The sequence below is a fragment of the Myxocyprinus asiaticus genome, chromosome 15 (genome assembly GCF_019703515.2).
Source record: "Myxocyprinus asiaticus isolate MX2 ecotype Aquarium Trade chromosome 15, UBuf_Myxa_2, whole genome shotgun sequence".
Lineage (NCBI taxonomy): Eukaryota > Metazoa > Chordata > Actinopteri > Cypriniformes > Catostomidae > Myxocyprinus > Myxocyprinus asiaticus.
Window position 1 is genome coordinate 7,999,275 of NC_059358.1, and position 20,121 is coordinate 8,019,395.

General features: G+C 38.2%; 1 protein-coding gene across 1 annotated transcript in view; it reads left to right on the top strand.

Moving 5' to 3' along the window:
• LOC127453085 (zinc finger protein ZFPM2-like) overlaps positions 1–20,121 on the top strand; it is a 220,931-nt gene that overhangs the window by 57,492 nt on the left and 143,318 nt on the right. The window contains exon 2 of the mRNA XM_051719147.1: positions 8,397–8,555. Within this exon, the coding sequence (XP_051575107.1) occupies positions 8,397–8,555 (159 nt within the window). The remainder of the gene's footprint in view (positions 1–8,396; positions 8,556–20,121) is intronic.

Below are 20,121 nucleotides of genomic sequence, written 5' to 3' on the forward strand. Positions count from 1 at the left end.
TTTGCCGCAAAGGTAATTTGCATTTTTTGTAAATTATTACTGCCGAATTTGCAGCAAGTTTGTGGCAAATTTGCCATGAACTCTCGATTTTTGTAAGGGACGCAGCATCAGATCAAAAGACTGAGGGTGCATCTCAATCAGCTCCCTAGTTCAGTAGTCAGGGCACTGATCGGTGTCAGCCATTTTTAAGGCTGTCTCAATCGCAAATCGTTCCAGTGCACTGAAACGTTTGCACCCTAAAAAAATCCCACAATACACCGTAAAAACCAGGGAGCATCGTTGCTCACTATGCTCCCTTACCGGAAATGTCGTCATGTCTTCTGAAGTCTCTCAAGTCATTAGGTGATGAGCACAAGTGTAAAACTATGAAGTCCAAGCCTTATTTTCTCTTTAAAAGAGATGTTGTTTGTAATGTCTTTCATTCATAATTACCATGAAAGTAAAACAATCTTTTAAATATTTGAGTTGTTAAAATGGTTAAAATACACTCCTATGTATTTTCATTTGTTTATTTATGCCATTTATCTGTAATAATAACACTGTAACTTTGAATATTTTCAAGGAAAATGAAAGATAGGATCATTTACACAGTGATGGTGCTGATTAATATCAGTTGCGCCTTGAATGTGCGAGCTCCTTATCGTGTCGCAGATGATTGAGTCATAAGTGTCCCAATGTTCAGTGAATCAGTACCCTTGGCAGTACCCAAATTCGTGTTCACGATATACTGATTCATGACAAAGGATTTAGGGAGTTGACTGAGACAAAGGGCAAGTCGGGAGGTGAAAATCAATTCTGTTTACTGTAGAGCTTATACGGCTGTCATGTGACTAATGAACGAAATTACTTGAATAAAGATTCATTCATTTTGTTGAACGAGATTCAAAGATCCAAGTCAGTAAAATGGTCCAATCTTCCTATCACTACACTGTATAAGCAGCACGTTGCCTATACAGCTGAAGTTTCGCTTACTGCCCCCTGGAGAAAACAGGTGGTACTTCAAGCTTGAATTTCTCAAGAACCTTCCTTATTACGGTCCAGGGACATGATTAATAGCGTTAATTTTGTAATGATGCTTAAAATTTTAATGATGCTGTGAATTTTCATATTCCTTGTCTGTGCCATACTGTACATTTAATTTGTTGTAGCACTTGTGCTGTTTCCAACACAGACGTTGTGAACAGTTTTATCTCCACATGAATGTGATAAAGAGACAAATCTTTGTTTGCTTAACATGGATCAATTTCCTCTGCTAGCTGAAATTCTGCAGTTCGTCAATAGACCTTAAAAATGTGTTTTGTGTTAAATAGATCACAAAGCCTGTGCTATGCACATGACTTCTAACAAGATTCGCTCTTATCTGATAATATATCTCGTGTCTCATTGATTATCTTTCTTGTGTTCAAGCAATTATCTGATGTGTCAGAGGCGATCAGGGCGGTGTCCGTCGCATTCGACCCCTCTCAGCATCTGCAAACCTCAGCCAGCATTCAGTCGTCAAGTGATTGATCGTGACAGACTTTTAAACAGTACACAACTAAATATAGCAGGGGACAGTACTATCAGAAAATGAGCTAGGAGTGCGGGCCTAGTCGTTTAGAAAGTCATTATTCTTATCGTTTGCTGTCTCTGAAATTATTTCAGGTCTCTTCATGCAATGAATGCAGTATAATGAGCCAAACATGTCAAAAGGGCTTGAACTTTGGCAATCAGATCAGGTCAGGTGAAGTAGCCTTTTAAAAAACAGCTCCAACGCAAGAATCCCTGGAATTGAAGCGAATGTACAGATGCATTTATTCATACGTCTGTTAAACGTGTTTCTGTGATGGAAAAAATGGCAACTCCTGGACATGTGTTATGTTAAAGAAAAGTGCTTTTACACATGCAAGACATGCGTTGCTAGCGTCACTTAACACCGATGTGTGTAGTTTTTCTGCTACTAGCATCACCAACAGAACTGCAAAAATAATAGCTGTCAGAGAGTCCTGCCCAAAACTCACGCCTTTGGTTTAGCTAATGTAACTGTGTTGGGTTAGTGTAAAAAAGAGTGCAACTGTTTGATAGTGCCACAGTGTTAGTTGTCTTTGCATAATAAATGGGGGTAGGAGAAAGTATTTTAACATCGAAAGAATGACACACTTCAGCTTTAAAACCATTTAAAGCTGTTGGTGATGTTAATCAGGACACCTTACCCTCAGTTTTGTTTGAAGAGTGTTTTTAGATGCATATCAGACTTTAGCGATTCAGAGCAGCTCATATATCTTTATCCATCTTCTTTTAGCATATTGAGATGTTCTGAGAGAGCATGAGGCACTGCTCTCCTGTGCAAGCCGGTGAAAAGCCTGAACGCGATAAGATCATAAAACTGTAGACTAATTTAAACGGCGTCTCGCCAGCACTTCACACCGTGTCTATTATAGATTTGTGCGCTAATTCTTTTCATGTAGCATGAGTCCTGCAGAGGTAGCGCACTATAAAGGAGTCATTTAGCAGTCTTAATGAACAGAGAGGGCCATTTGGGAAGATCAGGCGCTGCTTGATGGTACTGTGCATAGGAGGAAAGAGCTCTTCACTAAAATTATTGCTTTATTACAGAGAGTGACTCGCTCACATCTTACAAACGAACAAAATAGCATGTTAAGTGCGGCACGTGAGATGTCAACATAAAGAGGACATGTCTGTTCATCAGATTAAAACCTCCCTCGTGTGAAAATATGGCAAGTTTAAAGGAGTAGTTCAACCAAAAATGAAAATTCTCTTGTCATTTACTTACCGCCATACCAAATGTGTATGACTTTCTTTCTTCAGCAGAACACAGAGATTTTTTGAAAAAATACCTCAGCTCTCTCTCTCTCTATCTATCTATCTATATATTGAAGCAAAAAAGTTATCCAACACCTATATCACCCATGTGAAAAACGAACTGCCCCCTTAAACTTAAGAGCTGGTCGTGCCACCTTTAGCAGCAACAACTGCAAGCAAACACTTCCAATAACTGGAGATCAGTCTTAACAATGCTGTGGTGGAATTTTTGCCCACTCTTCTTTGCAGAACTGCTTTAGTTCAGCCACATTGGAGGGTTTTCAAGCATGAACTGCCCATTTAAGGTCTGGGTGTGTCTAGTCTAGCTGAACCCCATTATGATAGCAGTTTCATAGATTTGGGGATTTAGTAACTAAGGGGCAAATACTTTTTTACACAGGCCCAGTTGATATTGGATAAGTTTTTTCTCCAATAAATAACATTATCATTTAAAAACTGTATTTTGTGTTTACTCAGATTGCCTTTGTTTTATGTTAGATTGTGTTTGAATTTTTGAAACAATTTAGTATGAGATATACCCAAAAACCGAAGGAATCAGGATGGGGGCAAATACTTTTTTCACAGCACTGTTAGTCCTTTTTTACTCTAAATCTCCACTTTAACTTTCACTTTGAGATGTGAAAGTGAAACTAAACAGGCACCACATGTGACTTTCAGATATAAAAGTGAAAGTGGAGATTTAGAGTTAAAAAAAAGACTTAAATATTGATCTGTATCTCACCCACACCTATTATATCGCTTATGAAGATATGGATTTAACCACTGGAGTCTTATGGGTTACTTTTATGTTTCCTTTGTGATTTTTGGAGCTACAAAGATCTGATCACCATTCACTTGCATTGTGAGGACCAACAGAGCTGAGATATTTTTCTAAAAATGTTTGTTTGTGTTCTGCTGAAGAAAGAAAGTCATACATATCTGGGATGGCATGTGAGTGACTAAATGATGAGAGAATTAAAAATTTTGGGTGAACTATCCATGTAATAAGCGGAGGACCAAACTGGCTTATAATGATGCTTTTTAATATGATAAAAACAATTAAATAAACTAGATTTCCTTAAGAAAACCCATTTTTGTTTGTGAACTACGTTTTCATTTTCCTTATGTCATCATTTTACAAAGTAAAATACAGTGTGGATAAAGGGCGTATACATGGCAAAATGTATGGGTTTTTAAATAGAAACATGTTAGTGTGGAACTGTGGACCTGACCTTAGATTGTTTGTCAAAACTTATCTAAGGTGTTGAGGGTGGTTGATAGGGCGTTGCTATGCGGTTGCTAAGGTGTTCTGAATGGTTGTTAGCGAGTTGCTATTAGGGGTGTAACGATCCATTGACCAACGATCCAATGTTATCGATACAATGCATAAATATCGATGCAGATATTTTTTAAGATGTACCTTTATTTTAATATTCTCATGTCAGCCACGTCCGTACGCATTTCCGTGAGGCGATGAAGCAACCTTATTACATTCATTTGACTTTGAGTGCTAAATATGCTTTTCATGTGGGACACGGATGTGCGCGGGGTCTTTTAGCCAAATTGTGCTTTGCTCTCCGTGCGGCGTGTGAATGTGTCAACCGGGCTTCCGGCGAAATGCGAGCTCCATTGACAGGATCCATGCGAGCACATCAACCGGGCACTCCTTAAAATGCGACCCATTTGAATTTTACATGATAATTTTCTATTTTAAAGTACCATGGAGAAGTTCAACCATCATGTGGAACATCTTGACAATGCCGACATTCTGAACAGCACTAACGAGGGAAAGAGAAACACCTGCTCAGCTCCTTCATCAGTTATAAGACTTTACACATCTACACATCAACATCCTTACTAACATCTATCCCAGTTAACTGTAACAGAATTTTTCATTACAACTGTGGAAGCTGTAGCAAAGAAAACCACGGATAGCACAGATACTTGGTAACAAGTAATGGGTATGTAAGTATTTTGAATGGGACTAAACTGAAAAATTAGCTGTCATCAAATGAGTGATGATCACTTGTGTGTGACTTTATTTTTTATATTATTTATCTGTATAATTTTTTTCAACATCTGAAGTACCTTATTTTGTTGTGGATGTCCCAATGTGTATCCAGAGAGCTGAATAAAATAATCAAATTATATTTTGGTTGCCTTTGAGGGCAAAAAAAAAAAAAAAATGTAATTGTGTAAAATAGGCACATAATATCGATCGCAGGGCCCTGAATCAAATCCTATTGCGGCAGACTTTGAAGTATCTGCAAATATCGGATCGCAGGCCAAGAGAATCGATTCAATATCGTATCACGATGAAACGTCTGATTTACACCACTAGTTGCTATGAGGTTGCTGGGTAGTTACTAGGGTGTTGCTGAGTGGTTGCTATGGTGTTCTTTGTAGCTGCTAGGTGGTTGCTTGCCCACCCACAAGTCTCTAGTCTCTTGTTAATAGATATGGATTGTCTCTCCTTCAATTTAGGTGATACTTTCAACATTTTATTTTTTAATTTTATCGGGTGAAAATTGCAAGTCAGATACTTTAGAAAAAGTACTTACGCATATCTTCTTAAGAGTCACACGATTTAATGGTGCACTCAGTAACTTTTGTCTTTGTGTCATCTTGGACTTACACTGACACCTAGTGATTTGGATGCAGCATCATTTAAAATCGATAGTTTTCAGTTTTAGATGCCATTGAAGAAATTTAGTATTCACAGTCTGCCATGATTACTTTAATAAATTACTGAAAGTGTCAAATAACAGGATGGTTACTGAGATTAAGCGAAAAGTATTCGGCTGGTCATGTGATTCTAACATGGCAGCCCCCATGTGTGGACCCTCTCCAAGTAGAATTAAACAGCTTTTATAAGGTTATAACGGACTTCATTTTAATGAGAATGGTCATGATAACCTACATATTTTGCAAAATTACAATTAATTTCTTTAGGACTTTTTTAATGAGGAAAAAAATTACTGAGTGCACCTTTAAGGTACCATTCAGGTATCACCCTCATTTTTGAAAATATGGTTAGTTTAATCTACAAAAGTATTTTCATTGTTAGTTCATGTTAACTAATGTTGTTAACTAATGTCATCAGGGTGGCACGGTGGCTCACTGGGTAGTGCCGTCACCTCACAGCAAGAAGGTCCCTGGTTCAAGTACAGGGGGACCTCAACCAGGTCCTTGTTCACGCACTCTCTCTCTTCGAGTATTGACGCTGACTACCACCCCTGGAGTCGCGAATTCAAATCCAGGGTGGTGCTGAGTGACTCTAGCCAGGTCTCCTAAGCAACCAAATTGGCCCGGTTGCTAGGGAGGGTAGAGTCACATGAAGTAAACTCCTCGTGATCACGATTAGTGGTTCTCGCCCTCAATGGGGTGCATGGTAAGTTGTGCGTGGATTGCGGAGAGTAGCTTGAGCCTCCACATGCGGAGTCTCCGCGGTGTCATGCACAACGAGCCATATGATAAGATGCGCGGATTGACGGTCTCAGAAGCGGAGGCAACTGGGACTTGTCCTCCGCCACCCGGATTGAGGTGAGCAACCGCGCCACCATGAGGACCTACTAAGTAGTGGGAATTGGGCATTACAAATTGGGAGAAAAGGGGATAAAAAAAATAAAAAAACTAATGTTATCTTACCTTATTGTAAAGTGTTACCCATGAGTTTGTTTGTTTTTTTAAACATCATTCTAATGTCATTGTTTTCCAAAGTATGTGGTAACAGAGAGCATTTTCGAAAGGCTTCATTTTCAGATCAAGAAGAAATGCTGTTTCAGTGTAGGTGATGGGTGTAAACATAGCAAAATCAATGCGTTTTCAAACTAAAACGTATTAGTGTTGACGTGGCCTTAGTTGTCCGAGAAAACTCATCGCTACAATTCCAGGGTGTTGAATGTCATTGCCAGGGCATTTTTAAGCAATTGCTGAGGTGTTCTGAACAGGTCCGGCTCCACAGGGGGACCTGGTCCACCCAATTATGAGCTTGACCCAACCTGACAACCATACCCACACCCACCCCTCCAACTGTTTGGCCCTCTTGGAGGGTCCTATGGCCCACATTACATCTTGCGTAAGAACTGGAGCCGGGCCTTGTTCTGAATGGTTGTTAGCACAGTACTGTGTGGTTGCTAGGGTGTTCTTTTAGTTTCTAGCTGTTTTTTTTTACTGGTCCTAATCTAAAAAGCCCACTCCCAAGTCTCTATGACATTTTAGTCTCTAGATATTGTTTGTGTCCCTCCTTCAATGTAAGTATGTTAGATTGCTTTGAAAATTAATAGTACAGCTCTCCTCTACATGTCGCATGATTTGAGGTATCATTCATAAAGCACAAACACTTTAGGATGAGTTACGCACCAAAGTATAATTCCATATTTTTGAAAAAACCCTCAGTATGCCTTAGAAAACACCACTGCTAAAACTTTTCTGAGATTTTTATACTATAATGTATCATTGCTAAAGAAAATGCACTATTATTTGTATAGAGATGTATTCCATTTTTGTTTTTTTTTGGTGGAGATGCATAGAAAGACTTTTTCAAATGTGGTTTAACTGCATTTTTTCTTTAGGTTTACATTTTAGGTAGAAGCAATTCCACCAGTGCCTTGATTGCAGCAAAATCGTAATATGCAAATACCAAAAAAAAAAAAGAAAAAAAAAAAAGACAGCTACAAGCTTAAGTCAAGAAATAATTTAGATTAAAAAAAAATCTAGCATTGCAGAGAGCGGAGAAAAAAAATTAATCATTGGGAACAAATGTCTCCTTTAAGATTGCACTGGTGTATTACCTGGAGGCATGAAATGTAAATGGAAAATCAACATTGTATCCTGTGATAAGGCAGACAAATTAATAAAGGCATTTTCTGTCCTTCGCTCCTGCTGATGCTGGTGTTAAAAGTCAGCAGGTCATGCAAGAGGAACTTTTCTCCAGATGAAGAGGGTTTATAGGGTTGGACACCGGCTGAGAAGCAGGCAGCTCGACACATGTGCATCAGCGGCCATGAGGCGACTCGGTCAAGTGGGCCAAGCACAAAAAACACTCTTTCCTGAGAAGATATTATTAACCATGTTGAGAATGGAATCCTGCATTCTGTGCATTCGGTTTTTTTAAAAAAACAGTACAGGTAGGCCTGTGTTATAAAGTATGCAGTATGCAAAAATAAACGTGTTAAATAGTAGAGTGTTACATTGTTGCAAATGACCTCATGACCTACAATTTAAATTTTTGTCAATCTGATCAAACAAGTCAAAAAGGAGATGTCTACTCCCTGCATAGGCAGTTGCTTTCTAACTGTAATTGAACTTCTTAAGTGACTGATTTGAATCACTCCACATAGTTGTTAGCTTGGCAAGCGTTCATTTCCTTTTTAATTGGATTCAACTTTTTTTGTATTTCTATTTTCTGGAATTTAATTAATTCTATGTACTGTATGTTTACAATCTGGGACCGTCTTCTTTGTGAATGATTTCACAATGCTGCTTTCATGTTTGTACAAAATGAGAAATAATTAAAAAAGTTTCAAAGATATCTACAGCCTTCGCATGTTCATAATGATTTCACTGATGGCAAGTGAATGTTCTGTGTTTAGGTCCAATGGACGGAGGTCTGGATGAGGAAGAGGAGGAGTGTATCTCAGACGGAAATGAGCTCGCAATGAAAGAGGAGTTTTCGGTGGAGGAGAATTTTGCTGCTGACTTTGAGCCAGACAACCTCACCTGTGAGGACATGGAATACTTCTGCGGTAAAGGTCAGCCATAGCATGCCTCTCACAACCCTGCTGAAAAAAAAAATGAAAAAATCTGTCTGGTTTGCTGGCCTTAGATTGTCTCCTAGCTTTGTCAGGCTGGTCTGTTTTGCTGATTTTAGAAAGTTTTTGGGCATTTGTCAGCTGGTTGGCCTGGGAGACTGGCTTCAACTCGACCAGTCAGACTAGCTTAAACCAGCTAAGACTGCAAACCAGCTTAGGCTCATTTAAGATGTTGTTTGAGTAGGGATAACAGAGCCACCAGCAAGCATTTTGATATTCATCAAAGTACATCTCTTGGCGAACCAAAAGTAGCATAACATTTATACGATCTTAAAAAATGTATGTAATGCACAGAGTTTGGAAATTCATTTCCATTTAAGGGCCAACAAGGAGGCATCTCTGATTGCTGTTTTAAATGGATAGTTCACCCAAAAATTTAAAATTTACCATTTACTCACCCTCATGCCATCCCAGATGTGTATGACTTTCTTTCTTCTGCTGAACACAAACAAAGATTTTTAGAAGAATATCTCAGCTCTGTACGTCCATTCAATGCAAGTGAATGGTGAGCAGAACTTTGTAGCTCCAAAGATCACATATTGGAAACATAAAAGTAATCCATATGACTCCAGTGGTTAAATCCATATCTTCAAAATCAATATATTAGGTGTGGGTGAGAAACAAAACAATATTTATGTCATTTTTTACTCTAAATCTCCACTTTCACTGAATGTCACCTGTGATGCCTGTTTAGTTTCTACATCTGAAAGGGAATGTGAAAGTGGAGATTTAGAGTAAAAAAGGACTTACATTTGTATCTGTTTCTCACCCATACTTATCGTATCGCTTCTGGAGTCATATGGTTTACTTTTATGTTTGCTTTGATTTTTGGAGCTACAGTGTCTAATCACCATTCACTTGCATTGAATGGACCTACATAGCTGAGATATTCTTCTAAAAATCTTTGTTTGTATTCTGCAGAAGAAAGAAAATCATACACATCTGGGATGGCATGAGGGTGAGTATATGATATGAGAATTTAAATTTTTGGGTAAACCATCCCTTTTATGGTGGTTTTGGACCAAAGCTGTTTTGGCCACCTCGTAGAGGTGTGGAAAATCTCCAGCACCTCTGTGTCCAGGTTTGGATTAGTTCCCTTTTATATCTGATTCTCACTATGTACCTGAAAACAGGAGTTTGATCTAAGAAATTGCAACCAGCGCACTGGCTAACCCTCATTCAAATTAGGCCAGGATTTACCTTGGGAATGGAAACGTAGTTGGGGCTTTTGTGAATATCCCTTAAAGGGTTAGTTCCCCCAAAAAATAAAAAATTCTATCATTTAATCACCCTCATTTCCTTCTTCCATGAAACAAACTGAGATGGATAGTAGAATGTTGAAAATGACAAAAATACTCCATAAATGTGCCAGAAAGTAATCCATATGTGACTTGTGCACTTTATTTCTGAAGGCATACTTAAGACGCATAACGCAGAGTTTGACATCAATGACACCAAACAGCATTGGCAGCTGAGCATTGAGTTTGAATTTGCACAAGCTTGAATGAGGTTCTATAGCTAGGGTCAAGGGGAAGATTTTAAGCAAATAACTTAAATTTCGGCCTGTTCTACATGGAAAGCTGTCATATGACTTCAGAATACTTGTAGTTGTATGGCCTACTTTTATTATACTTAAATGAAATTTTGGATGTATTTAAATTAATTTTTGGTGTAATAGATTGAGACCTCAAAGTTCATGCATTGCATTCTCAGCGTTGCCGCTGCCAGGAATCGTTCTTGATAATGAAGAGTTTGTGCTTTGAATGTCCCTCCGCCTCAAGCAAATATTTTTAAATAATGTTTCTTTAAAAAAACCTACAGTGCCCAAAGGGATTTCATACAAGGACTGTCTTTGAGGAGCAGAATCTTTTTAAGTTCCACTCCGTTATGATTTTCCCTTTGTTCTTCAGGAAAAGGCATAACATGTCTGAACCTTAGAACTAATGGCAGTTCGGCACTATTTTATTTCAGGGTCAAACGAAAATCTTCATACAAGTGTTTGTCTCATGCTGTTCGTCTAAATGTAATGGCCCTGCGGATAAATACAAATTTTACTTTGTTTATGAAGCTTTATTCAGAGGCAGATGGCTTGGGAATATAATACAGTATTCAATTTTCCACTAACAATAAAGTGCCATTTAACAGGGTTTATTAGACATGGATATGGTACCATAATTATACTGATGATAATACCATGATAATAATAATAATAATAAATATAAATGTGTGTATCTCTCTCTCTCTCTCTCTCTCTCTCTCTCTCTCTCTCTCTCTCTATATATATATATATATATATATATATATATAATATAATATAATATAATATAATGATTAAACAGACATAAAAATTGTTTATATCCAAATGGCTAATGTATATCAAGACATTCGATGAAAATTCATAATATTGTTTATATGACTCCATTTTAAACGTATCCTTGTATACACAAAAAAATTACCAAAATGTATGATGGTTTTTGGATATGGTACCGTGGTACCTTGGAATACCATGTAAATACCATGGTCATTCAGTACCATTGAAAACATCATCTGATACCATCACTGTATCATGGTAAATGTCACAGTGCTTTTTTTTTTCTAAGGGTTGGACCAAAACTCTCACATTCTGGAGTTAGTTACTTAGTATGTACTTGAGTCAAAGCCATTTGATGGCCTCTTTTGTTGTGGGCAGCACCATGTATTAGCAAATCTCCTCTTAGATTCCACACTTTTTGATGGCTTTGCTAAAATGAAGACCAACGGTGGTCCAAAGTTTAAACTTGTTTGCTTCCAAGATGCCCAAGTAATCTTTCCATTGTCATACGCAAGGAGTTTACGTCAGATTTCTCAACCACCCCATCACAATCCTGCGCTAAGTCTTCCATGTCCTCAAATTCTTTGGACAAGTTCCCATTCTCTTCCATTTAACAAGTAGTACAAGCTCATCAGGTGTAGTCATTCCCTCATGATCCTCTGCTCAATTAGATCTCTTTAAAGCGCATTTAGCAATGAGTGGCTTAAATTCACTCCACTTATGAAAAAGTGCTGTGAATTAATGCGAACTCAATCCTGGTGGCATTAAACGGTTTATGTGTGTTATTCCTCAGCTATAGGACAGTAGAGAGGTTTCTCTTGATTAAGTAAACCCTCTCAAATGAGATGGCGAGCTTTAATTATCCCAGAGCAGAGTTAAATGTTGGCTTTAAAAAGCAGTCACTCATCCCTTGGCCTTTATCTGTTCTGAAGAATAAGGTCTCCTGTGTGAAGTTCCTTGCTGGCAGGCAGTTGCTCCACTGGTCGCTCAAAGTTCAGCGTTCATGTATCTCTGTCGTCATTTGCCGAAAACTAGCTTGTCAGGAGAACCTAAAACCTTCATTAAAAGTTTCAGCCCATAATTGGTATTAAAAAGCTGTCGGAACACAAAGAGGAATCGCCGTTTTCATTAACTTACGAAGCCCTTATTAACTTAGATCGGACAACGGTGAAGTAGCAAAGCAGCTTAAATTCACAGAGGTCAGGCAGTTGGATGCCAACAAAGTCTCACCCATTTTCTGAAGTCTTCAAGAAAAGATATCTGTTGCGCCTTGCAGTCAGAAGCTAGTGGCCCTCATAAACCTGGTTTGATTAGATCTGGTTTGGCCTGGTTTGATGCTATAAGAGGGATTTTGGGCACTTGTCAGGAGACAAGTTGAAGACCAGTTGACCACGTAAACCATCTAAACATCAGCTTGGTCTGGCTGGGAGACCAGCTGGACCAGCGTAAATCAGCAAAGACCAACAAACCACTTTAGACTGGTTAAAGATGTGTTGTTGAGGAGACAGGCAAAATCCAGCAAACTGCTTTAGAGTGGTTTAAGATAAGTTTTTCAGTTGGGTAACCCGGTTTTGCCAGGCTAAAAGGCCAGCAAGACCAGCATAAATCATTGAAGACCAGTAAACCACTTGAGACTGGTTTAAGAGGTGTTTTTCAATAATCCAAGACAGGAGACAAGACTAAGCCAAGCTGAGAGACAAGCAAGACCATCTTAAACCAGCGAAGACCAACAAACTGCTTTAGACTCGTTTAAGATGTGTTTTTCAAAAGGGCAAAACAGCTTGACCAGGCTGGGTTATCAGCAAGACCAGCTTAGACCAGCAAAGACCAAAAAACTGCTTTAGTCTTGTCTTTGAGTTTTTTAGTAGGGCAGAACAGTTTGGCCATGCTGGGAGACCAGCTTAAACCAGTGAAGACCAGTAAACCACTTTAGACTTGTTTATGTTCTATTGTTCAGTTGAAAAAACAACCTTTGCCCCGCCTTAGACTGGTTTAAGATGTGTTTTTCAATAGGTCGAAATGGCTTGGCCAGGCTGGGAGATCAGCAAGACCAGCTTTAACCAGCAAAGACCAACAAACTGTTTTAGACTGGTTTAAGATAAGTATTTCAGTAAGGCAAACCAGCTTGGCCTGGCTGGGAGACAAGCAAGACCAGCTTAAACTTGCAAAGATCAACAAACCACTTTAGACTGGTTTAAGATTTTAGACTGGTTTAAGGTTTTTGCTGTTTTTTGCTCAGCAAGGACATACAGTATGGGTGTGTGTTCTGGTGTCCACATATTTTTAGCTGTTTAGTGATTGTAGCTCAAGAACCATCATGCATTTTGATCATCAAAACTTTCTTTGAAGTGGCGACTTTTGAGCGAAACACACATCTCTGCACGTCCCTCATTTCAATTCCAAACGGCCTTTATGGAACCAAATACCCTGAAACAGTGAGGGGTCCCTCTCTGAGGCCACCCTAAACTGGAGAGGTTCTCGTCTTCAGTGGCATCGTTGGACACTCATGTACCGTGAAATGATTGAGATGCTTCCATCAATGGCTTCATACAAAATGGTTTCGAAACAGTGTGTGCAGTGTGAAATGAAGTCTCTGCCAATGAATGGGGTGAGTCTAGCGCACAAACGTGAATAAACATGAAACCTGTGGCCTTACAGAGGGGATGGGCCCCCTTATTTGAAAGAGGAGAAGAAGAATATAAATAGAAAAAAAGGCACTCCTGGTACTCCAGCAAGACAACCTTGTTGTCTCCTTCACAATTGATGCCCCCCCCCCCCACCCCTCCCCCAGCAACATCCTTTCCATGCTCAATTTCACATTTATGGAGCTGTGCTTCTGAACAAGTTTCAAACTGAAATTTACAAGCTTCGGTCACACTCGCTGCTGTAATTGTGAGAATGCTGGTGTCGAATTTCCCAAGCACATTTTTCTTCTTTTACAGAAATTGTGAAATTTGACCTTGCTTACACATTTGTCCAGTCTTGTAAATGTTTTAGTTGACAACAGATGAGTTGGACTTTCATGAGTGCAGTTGCATCAAAGTCACGTTAAGGCAGGTCGGGTCACTCGCCGGCCATATTCACAGTGCCTCTTGGCCTTTTGTAGGCATACAAGCACAGCTCCTGCAGTATCTACTTGAATGAGGAATGACCAAAATCTCCAAAACTGTTAATCAAGATTATGATCAAATAGAATATTTCAAATCATTAACAAAATCTAACAAAAATAATGATATCATAAATCGTGCTTCTTTAGCTCAGATCATATTCTTAAGATTGTTATGGATCTTAACACCATTGATTTTTTTGTGGGATCAGCTAGACTGTAAGATGCGTGAGAAGTGCCCAACAAGACAGCCACATCTATGGCAAGTGCTACAGGAAGTGTGGGGTGAAATGTCACCTGAGTATCTGGACAAACTGACAGCTAGAATGCCAAGGATCTGCAAAGCTGTCATTGCTGCACATGGAGGATTTTTTGATGAGAACTCTTTGAAGTAGTTTAAGAAGTTCTGACAAATTGTTTTCAAACTGTAATAGTAATTTTTCACATTCGTAATGTCCTGACTATGCATTGTGATCAGTTGAATGCACTTTAGTGAATAAAAGTACCAGTTTCTTTCCATAAGAGCAAAATCTGTACATTATTCCAAACTTTTGGCCGCCAGTGTGTGTGTGTATGTATGTATATATATATATATATATATATATATATATTTAGACTCAATAGTTTTTTATTATTTTTTATTATTGTTGTTTTATATTACTAAGTAATTCCAGCAGTGTATGTACATGTATCCCAGGAGCTTTATGACTTTATGATTTTTTTTTTTTTTTTTTTTTTGTCATTCCCACCACATCTAAAATTCTATATTGTGTTTAAAAAGAATCTGTGCTGGAAATGAACATTTTGGAGAAAAGAAAAAAAAAAAGTCAGACTCCTTATTGTTACTAAGGCTAATTTCATAGCTATCATTTATGCATCCTAAATAAACACAATTAAATATTATTTTCTTATTTTTTGCATAATTTTCAAAATTACAACTTGATTGGAAATGACACCCAATATCTATATTCTGCTCACAAATTATATTTACTCTTAATTTTCTATTTTGTCTCCTCTTGTCTTATATTTCAAAAATGTGGCACAGTTGTAATTTTTGAAAAATGTATAGAAATCATTTTCACACAAAAATATTGAAATGGTTTGTTTATTTCACCCATTGTTTAGTATAGTTATAGTTTTAAACATAATAGTTTGTATTTTTATTATGGATTTTCATTGTTTGATACTGTAAGTCTAGGTTGGACAAGGTGCTTGATTATTGCCTCTGCTTGTTTGGCTAGTATAGTGCATGTGCAATACAATACAACATTATAATTATTGGCCACGTTAACATGCACAGCAGTCAGCATAAAAAAAAACAAAAACAAAAAAAAAACAACAACAACATAAGAAACCAACATTTACATGAGACTTGAAATCTGTTGATTATTCTCTAGCTTTCACGTCAAATCTTAAACGGTCATCTGCACAGCACAGCTTATTGAGCATAATTGGTGTGAGATTGTACATGTAAACACACTCAGCTACTCGTTGGAAAAGGTAGCTTGTTACTGAAAAAACTACACTGTTTTGAAAATGATTGTTGAAAATGGTAATAAATTAGCAGCACTGCTGATTTAAGTAAGCTATTGGGCAAAACTGGTTGCATGTGACAAATAGCATGTTGCATCGATTTCCCTACAAACAGAATTATAAATCATGGCAGGTCAGACAGACTTTGAGCCTAAATGGTATAGTGAGCATTGCACAGTGGCCTTGGTAGCAACAAAATAACTAATTCTCATGAAAGCAACAGCATAAACTTGTTCAATATGAATTAATTGATCTAAATGACAGTTATTCTATTCTTGTCTGATCCTGTCACAGCTGAGAAAGACTCAAATATTTATTAGTCATTTTAGCCCATAGCAAGGTGCCACTTATGAACAAACCCTTTAAAATCCAGGCGGCCTTGCGACGCAAGCCAATAAACAGAAGGCAATAGAATTAATTACGCTCCTCTTTGTACGATTTCCTCGCTAATCGGGATCTTCGGCAACAGAAAGATCTTTTCAATATATTTTTCCCATTGCTGTTGGTGCACGCAAGAGAATATGGGGAACGCTCATTTGCCAAGCGATAAGATGAAAGACACATCCCTTTAGCCCCATTTGACTCTGCACAGGAAATGATTCATTAATGTTTGTTTTGTATGACAATCTAGCCAGGCCAGATCAACATACTCCAGACAGCATTGCGCGAAGAGATAACGCAGGCCGGCAGGAGCCAGAAAAGAGCACAGCCAGTTCCTGTAATGACGTGGAATTTATAGGCCTTTAAAGAGATAGTGCTGAGGCCTTCCACTAATCACACACTGCACTGGGGTGCTGGGTGGGATTTTGTGGGGTTATTTTCCCTTTTTTTTTTATTCTGGAGGCATTTAAAAAAAAAAAAAAAAATAATAATAATAAAATTGTTCAGCCGGCAGATGTTGCATGCCAATGCAGATTTTTGGGCCGAAATCGAAACTGTGGAATTGGAGCATTTGATTGGTGGAGTTCCGTCTGTATTGCAATTCTTATACAGTTGTTTCTAGTTTTATGTTTATTTAACAACTTTTCACTTTACATGATCTCAATTACTACTGTTTTAAATGGAGGGTAAATATTAGTTTCCTAAGTGGCCACCCATTACCAAGCATAAACATTTTTTATCTTCAAAACACACAGGATACATAATCCAACAGGTCCCATTATTAGAAAACAATCCAACAAGGCAATTTTGGTCATGTCATTTTTCTCCTTTTACCTTGCAAAGTAATGATCAACATGAATAAACAGCACAACTCGCATGAAGCAAGTCCTTCATATGACTTTGATTATTAAACATGCATATAAAGGATATAAAATAAGTAAAACATTATCAACACAATTTTTTTTACTTTTAAATGTGAATTCTTGATATACAAACACCCATTGCCCTTACAAAAACGTACTGTGGCAATACAGTGGTACTACAATGGTATCAGATGGTAGTACCATGATTCTCTTATATTTAATGCAGTTCAGAGCTCATTTTACTTCTGTTATCTGAAGTATTGCAGAGTGAAACAGGATATTTAATGGAAAAAATAAATATAGGATGGAACTTGATTTTATCCATTGTAATTGATTGGATCGTGAAAAGTGGGTCTTACATACCAGATTGGATTCAGGTTGGAGGAAAGGGGTTGAAAATTGAGAGGGATTTGTGACGTCAGCTGTTAAAGAACATTGGAGCAATGTTTTTTTTTATTATTATTCTAATTATTACATTTCATGAAATTTCAATACAAGATTATGGAGATACATTTATTTTTTATTTTATTTTATTTTTGGAATAATGTACACCATTGACACAGTGTTTGTATATATTAACCATTAGAATCTAGACAATGTAATTGTCTGTTTGATCGTTGTGTCTCTCTTTTGGTTTGCTGGGATTAGAAAGCTCAGATCTCCTTAAAATCACCCTCGCCAGATTGATATTTTCAAGGGCTTCCTTGTACAACAATGCTGTGAGGAAGCGAAAAGCCAATATGACTTTGTGTCTACCTTGCTGCAGGAGCTGTTTGTGTAAATCGCCTATAAGCTTATTGACCCTCATGCATGTCACTGCCATTAGACAGAACAGAGGAGCTGCCTTCTGATTGACTGATTGCACCAGCTCACTAACTCTATCCTAATGTCTGACATACAGTGCATTCAGAAAGTATTCAGACCCCTAGAAATGTTTTCACATTTTGTTGTGTTGCAGCCTTATGCTAAAATGCTTAAAATAAATTAAAAAAACATTCACATCAATCTACACTCCATACCCCATAATGACAAAGCAAAAAACAGATTTTTGTTAACTTAGCAGATTTATTAAAAAGAAAAAAATGAAATATCACATTGACATAAGTATTCAGACCCTTAACTCAGTACTTAGTTGAAGCACCTTTGGCAGCGATTACAGCCTCAGGTCTTTTTGGGTATGGTGCAACAAGCTTTGCACACCTGGATTTGGGGATTTTCTGCCATTCTTCTCTGCAGATCCTCTCAAGCTCTGTCAGGTTAGATGGGGACCATCGGTGGACAGCCATTTTCATGTCTCTCCAGAGATGTCCGATTGGGTTCAAGTCCGGGCTCTGGCTGGGCCACTCAAGGACATTCACAGAGTTGTCCCTAAGCCACTCTTGCGTTGTCTTGGCTGTGTGCTTAGGGTCATTGTCCTGTTAGAAGGTGAACCTTCGGCCCAGTCTGAGGTCCTGAGCGCTCTGGACCAGGTTTTCATTGAGGATATCTCTGTATTTTGCTGCGTTCAGCTTTCCTTCAACCCTGACCAGTCCCTGCCACTGAAAAACACTCCCACCACATGATGATACCTCCACCATGCTTCACTGTTGGAATGGTATTGTGCAGGTGATGAGCGGTGCCAGGTTTCCTCCAGACATGACGCTTGGAATTTAGGCCAAACAGTTCAGTCTTTATTTCATCAGACCAGAAAATCTTGTTTCTCACAATACAGCTTATTGAGCATAATTGGTGTAAGATTGTGCATGTAAACACACTTAGTTATGTAGCATTTTGTCACGCTACACAGCTACTAATTGGAAAAAGTAGCTTGTTACTGAAAAAAACTACACTGTTTTGAAAATTACTGTTGAAAATGGCATTGAATTAGCAGCACCGCTGATTTAAGTAAGCTATTGGCCAAAACTGGTTGCATGTGACAAATAGCATGTTGCATCGATTTCCCTACAAACAGAATTATAAATCATGGCAGTTCTGACAGACTTTGAGCCTAGATGGTATAGTGAGCATTGCACAGTGGCCTTGGTAGCAACAAAATAATTAATTCTCATGAAAGCAACAGCATAAACTTGTTCAATATGAATTCATTGATCTCAATGACAGTGATTCTATTCTTTAGGTGCTTTTTTTTGCAAATTTCAAGCAAGCTTTCATGTGTCTTGCATTGAGGCTTCCATCTGGCCACTCTGCTATAAAGCTTAGATCGGTGGAGTGTTGCAGTGATGGTTGTCCTTCTGCAAGTTTCTCCCATCTCCACACATGATCTCTGGAGCTCAACCAGAGTGACCATCGGGTTCATGGTCACCTCTCTTACCAAGGCCATTCTTCCCTGATTGCTCAGTTTGGCTGGGCGGCCAGCTCAAGGAAGAGTCCTGGTTGTTCCAAACTTCTTCCATTTAAGAATTATGGAGGCCATTGTGCTCTTGGGAACCTTCAATGCAGCCAAACATTTTTTGTAGCCTTCCCCAGATCTGTGCCTTGACACAGTCCTGTCTCTGAGCTCTGCAGGCAGTTCCTTTGACCTCATGGCTTAGTTTTTGCTCTGATATCCATTTTCAGCTGTGAGACCTTATATAGACAGGTGTGTGCCTTTCCAAATCATGTTCAATCTATTGAATTTGCCACAGGTGGACTCCAATCAAAGTGTAGAAACATCTCAAAGATGATCCAGAAAAATGGGATGCACCTGAACTAAATTTCAAGTGTCATAGCAAAGGATCTGAATACTTATGTCAATGTGATATTTCAGTTTTTTCTTTATAATAAATATGCAAAGTTATCAAAAATCTGTTTTTTTCTTTGTCATTATGGGGTATGTAGTATAGATTGATGTGAAAAAAAATAAAATAATTTAAAGCATTTTAGCATAAGGCTGCAACATAACAAAATGTGAAAAAAAAATAAAGGGGTCTGAATACTTTCTGAATGCACTGTATGCATGCATGGATGCACTCACACACACAAACAACATATACAAGGCTTCGAAACAAGTCAAGATGAACAAAACTTATTAATAATAGGAAACTCCTTTAATGTGGGTATGATTTGGATTTCAAAAAAATTCACCAAACTGAAAACTACATTCTATTACATTCCAGTCATATTCATTTTATGTTGGTCAATGGTGCTCCTCTGTACCTGTTGGCACAATGTTTTCCCGGCGGATTTCAGCCATGTTCTTGAAAGAAACTTCAAGCCTCTGTGACATTTGTTCCCAGCGAGGTTGCCTTGGTGATTGTGTTTAAAATGCATTGCGAACGGTGTTAGATAGAAGGCAGAAAATCCTTAATCACTTCTTAATTAATGAATCATCTT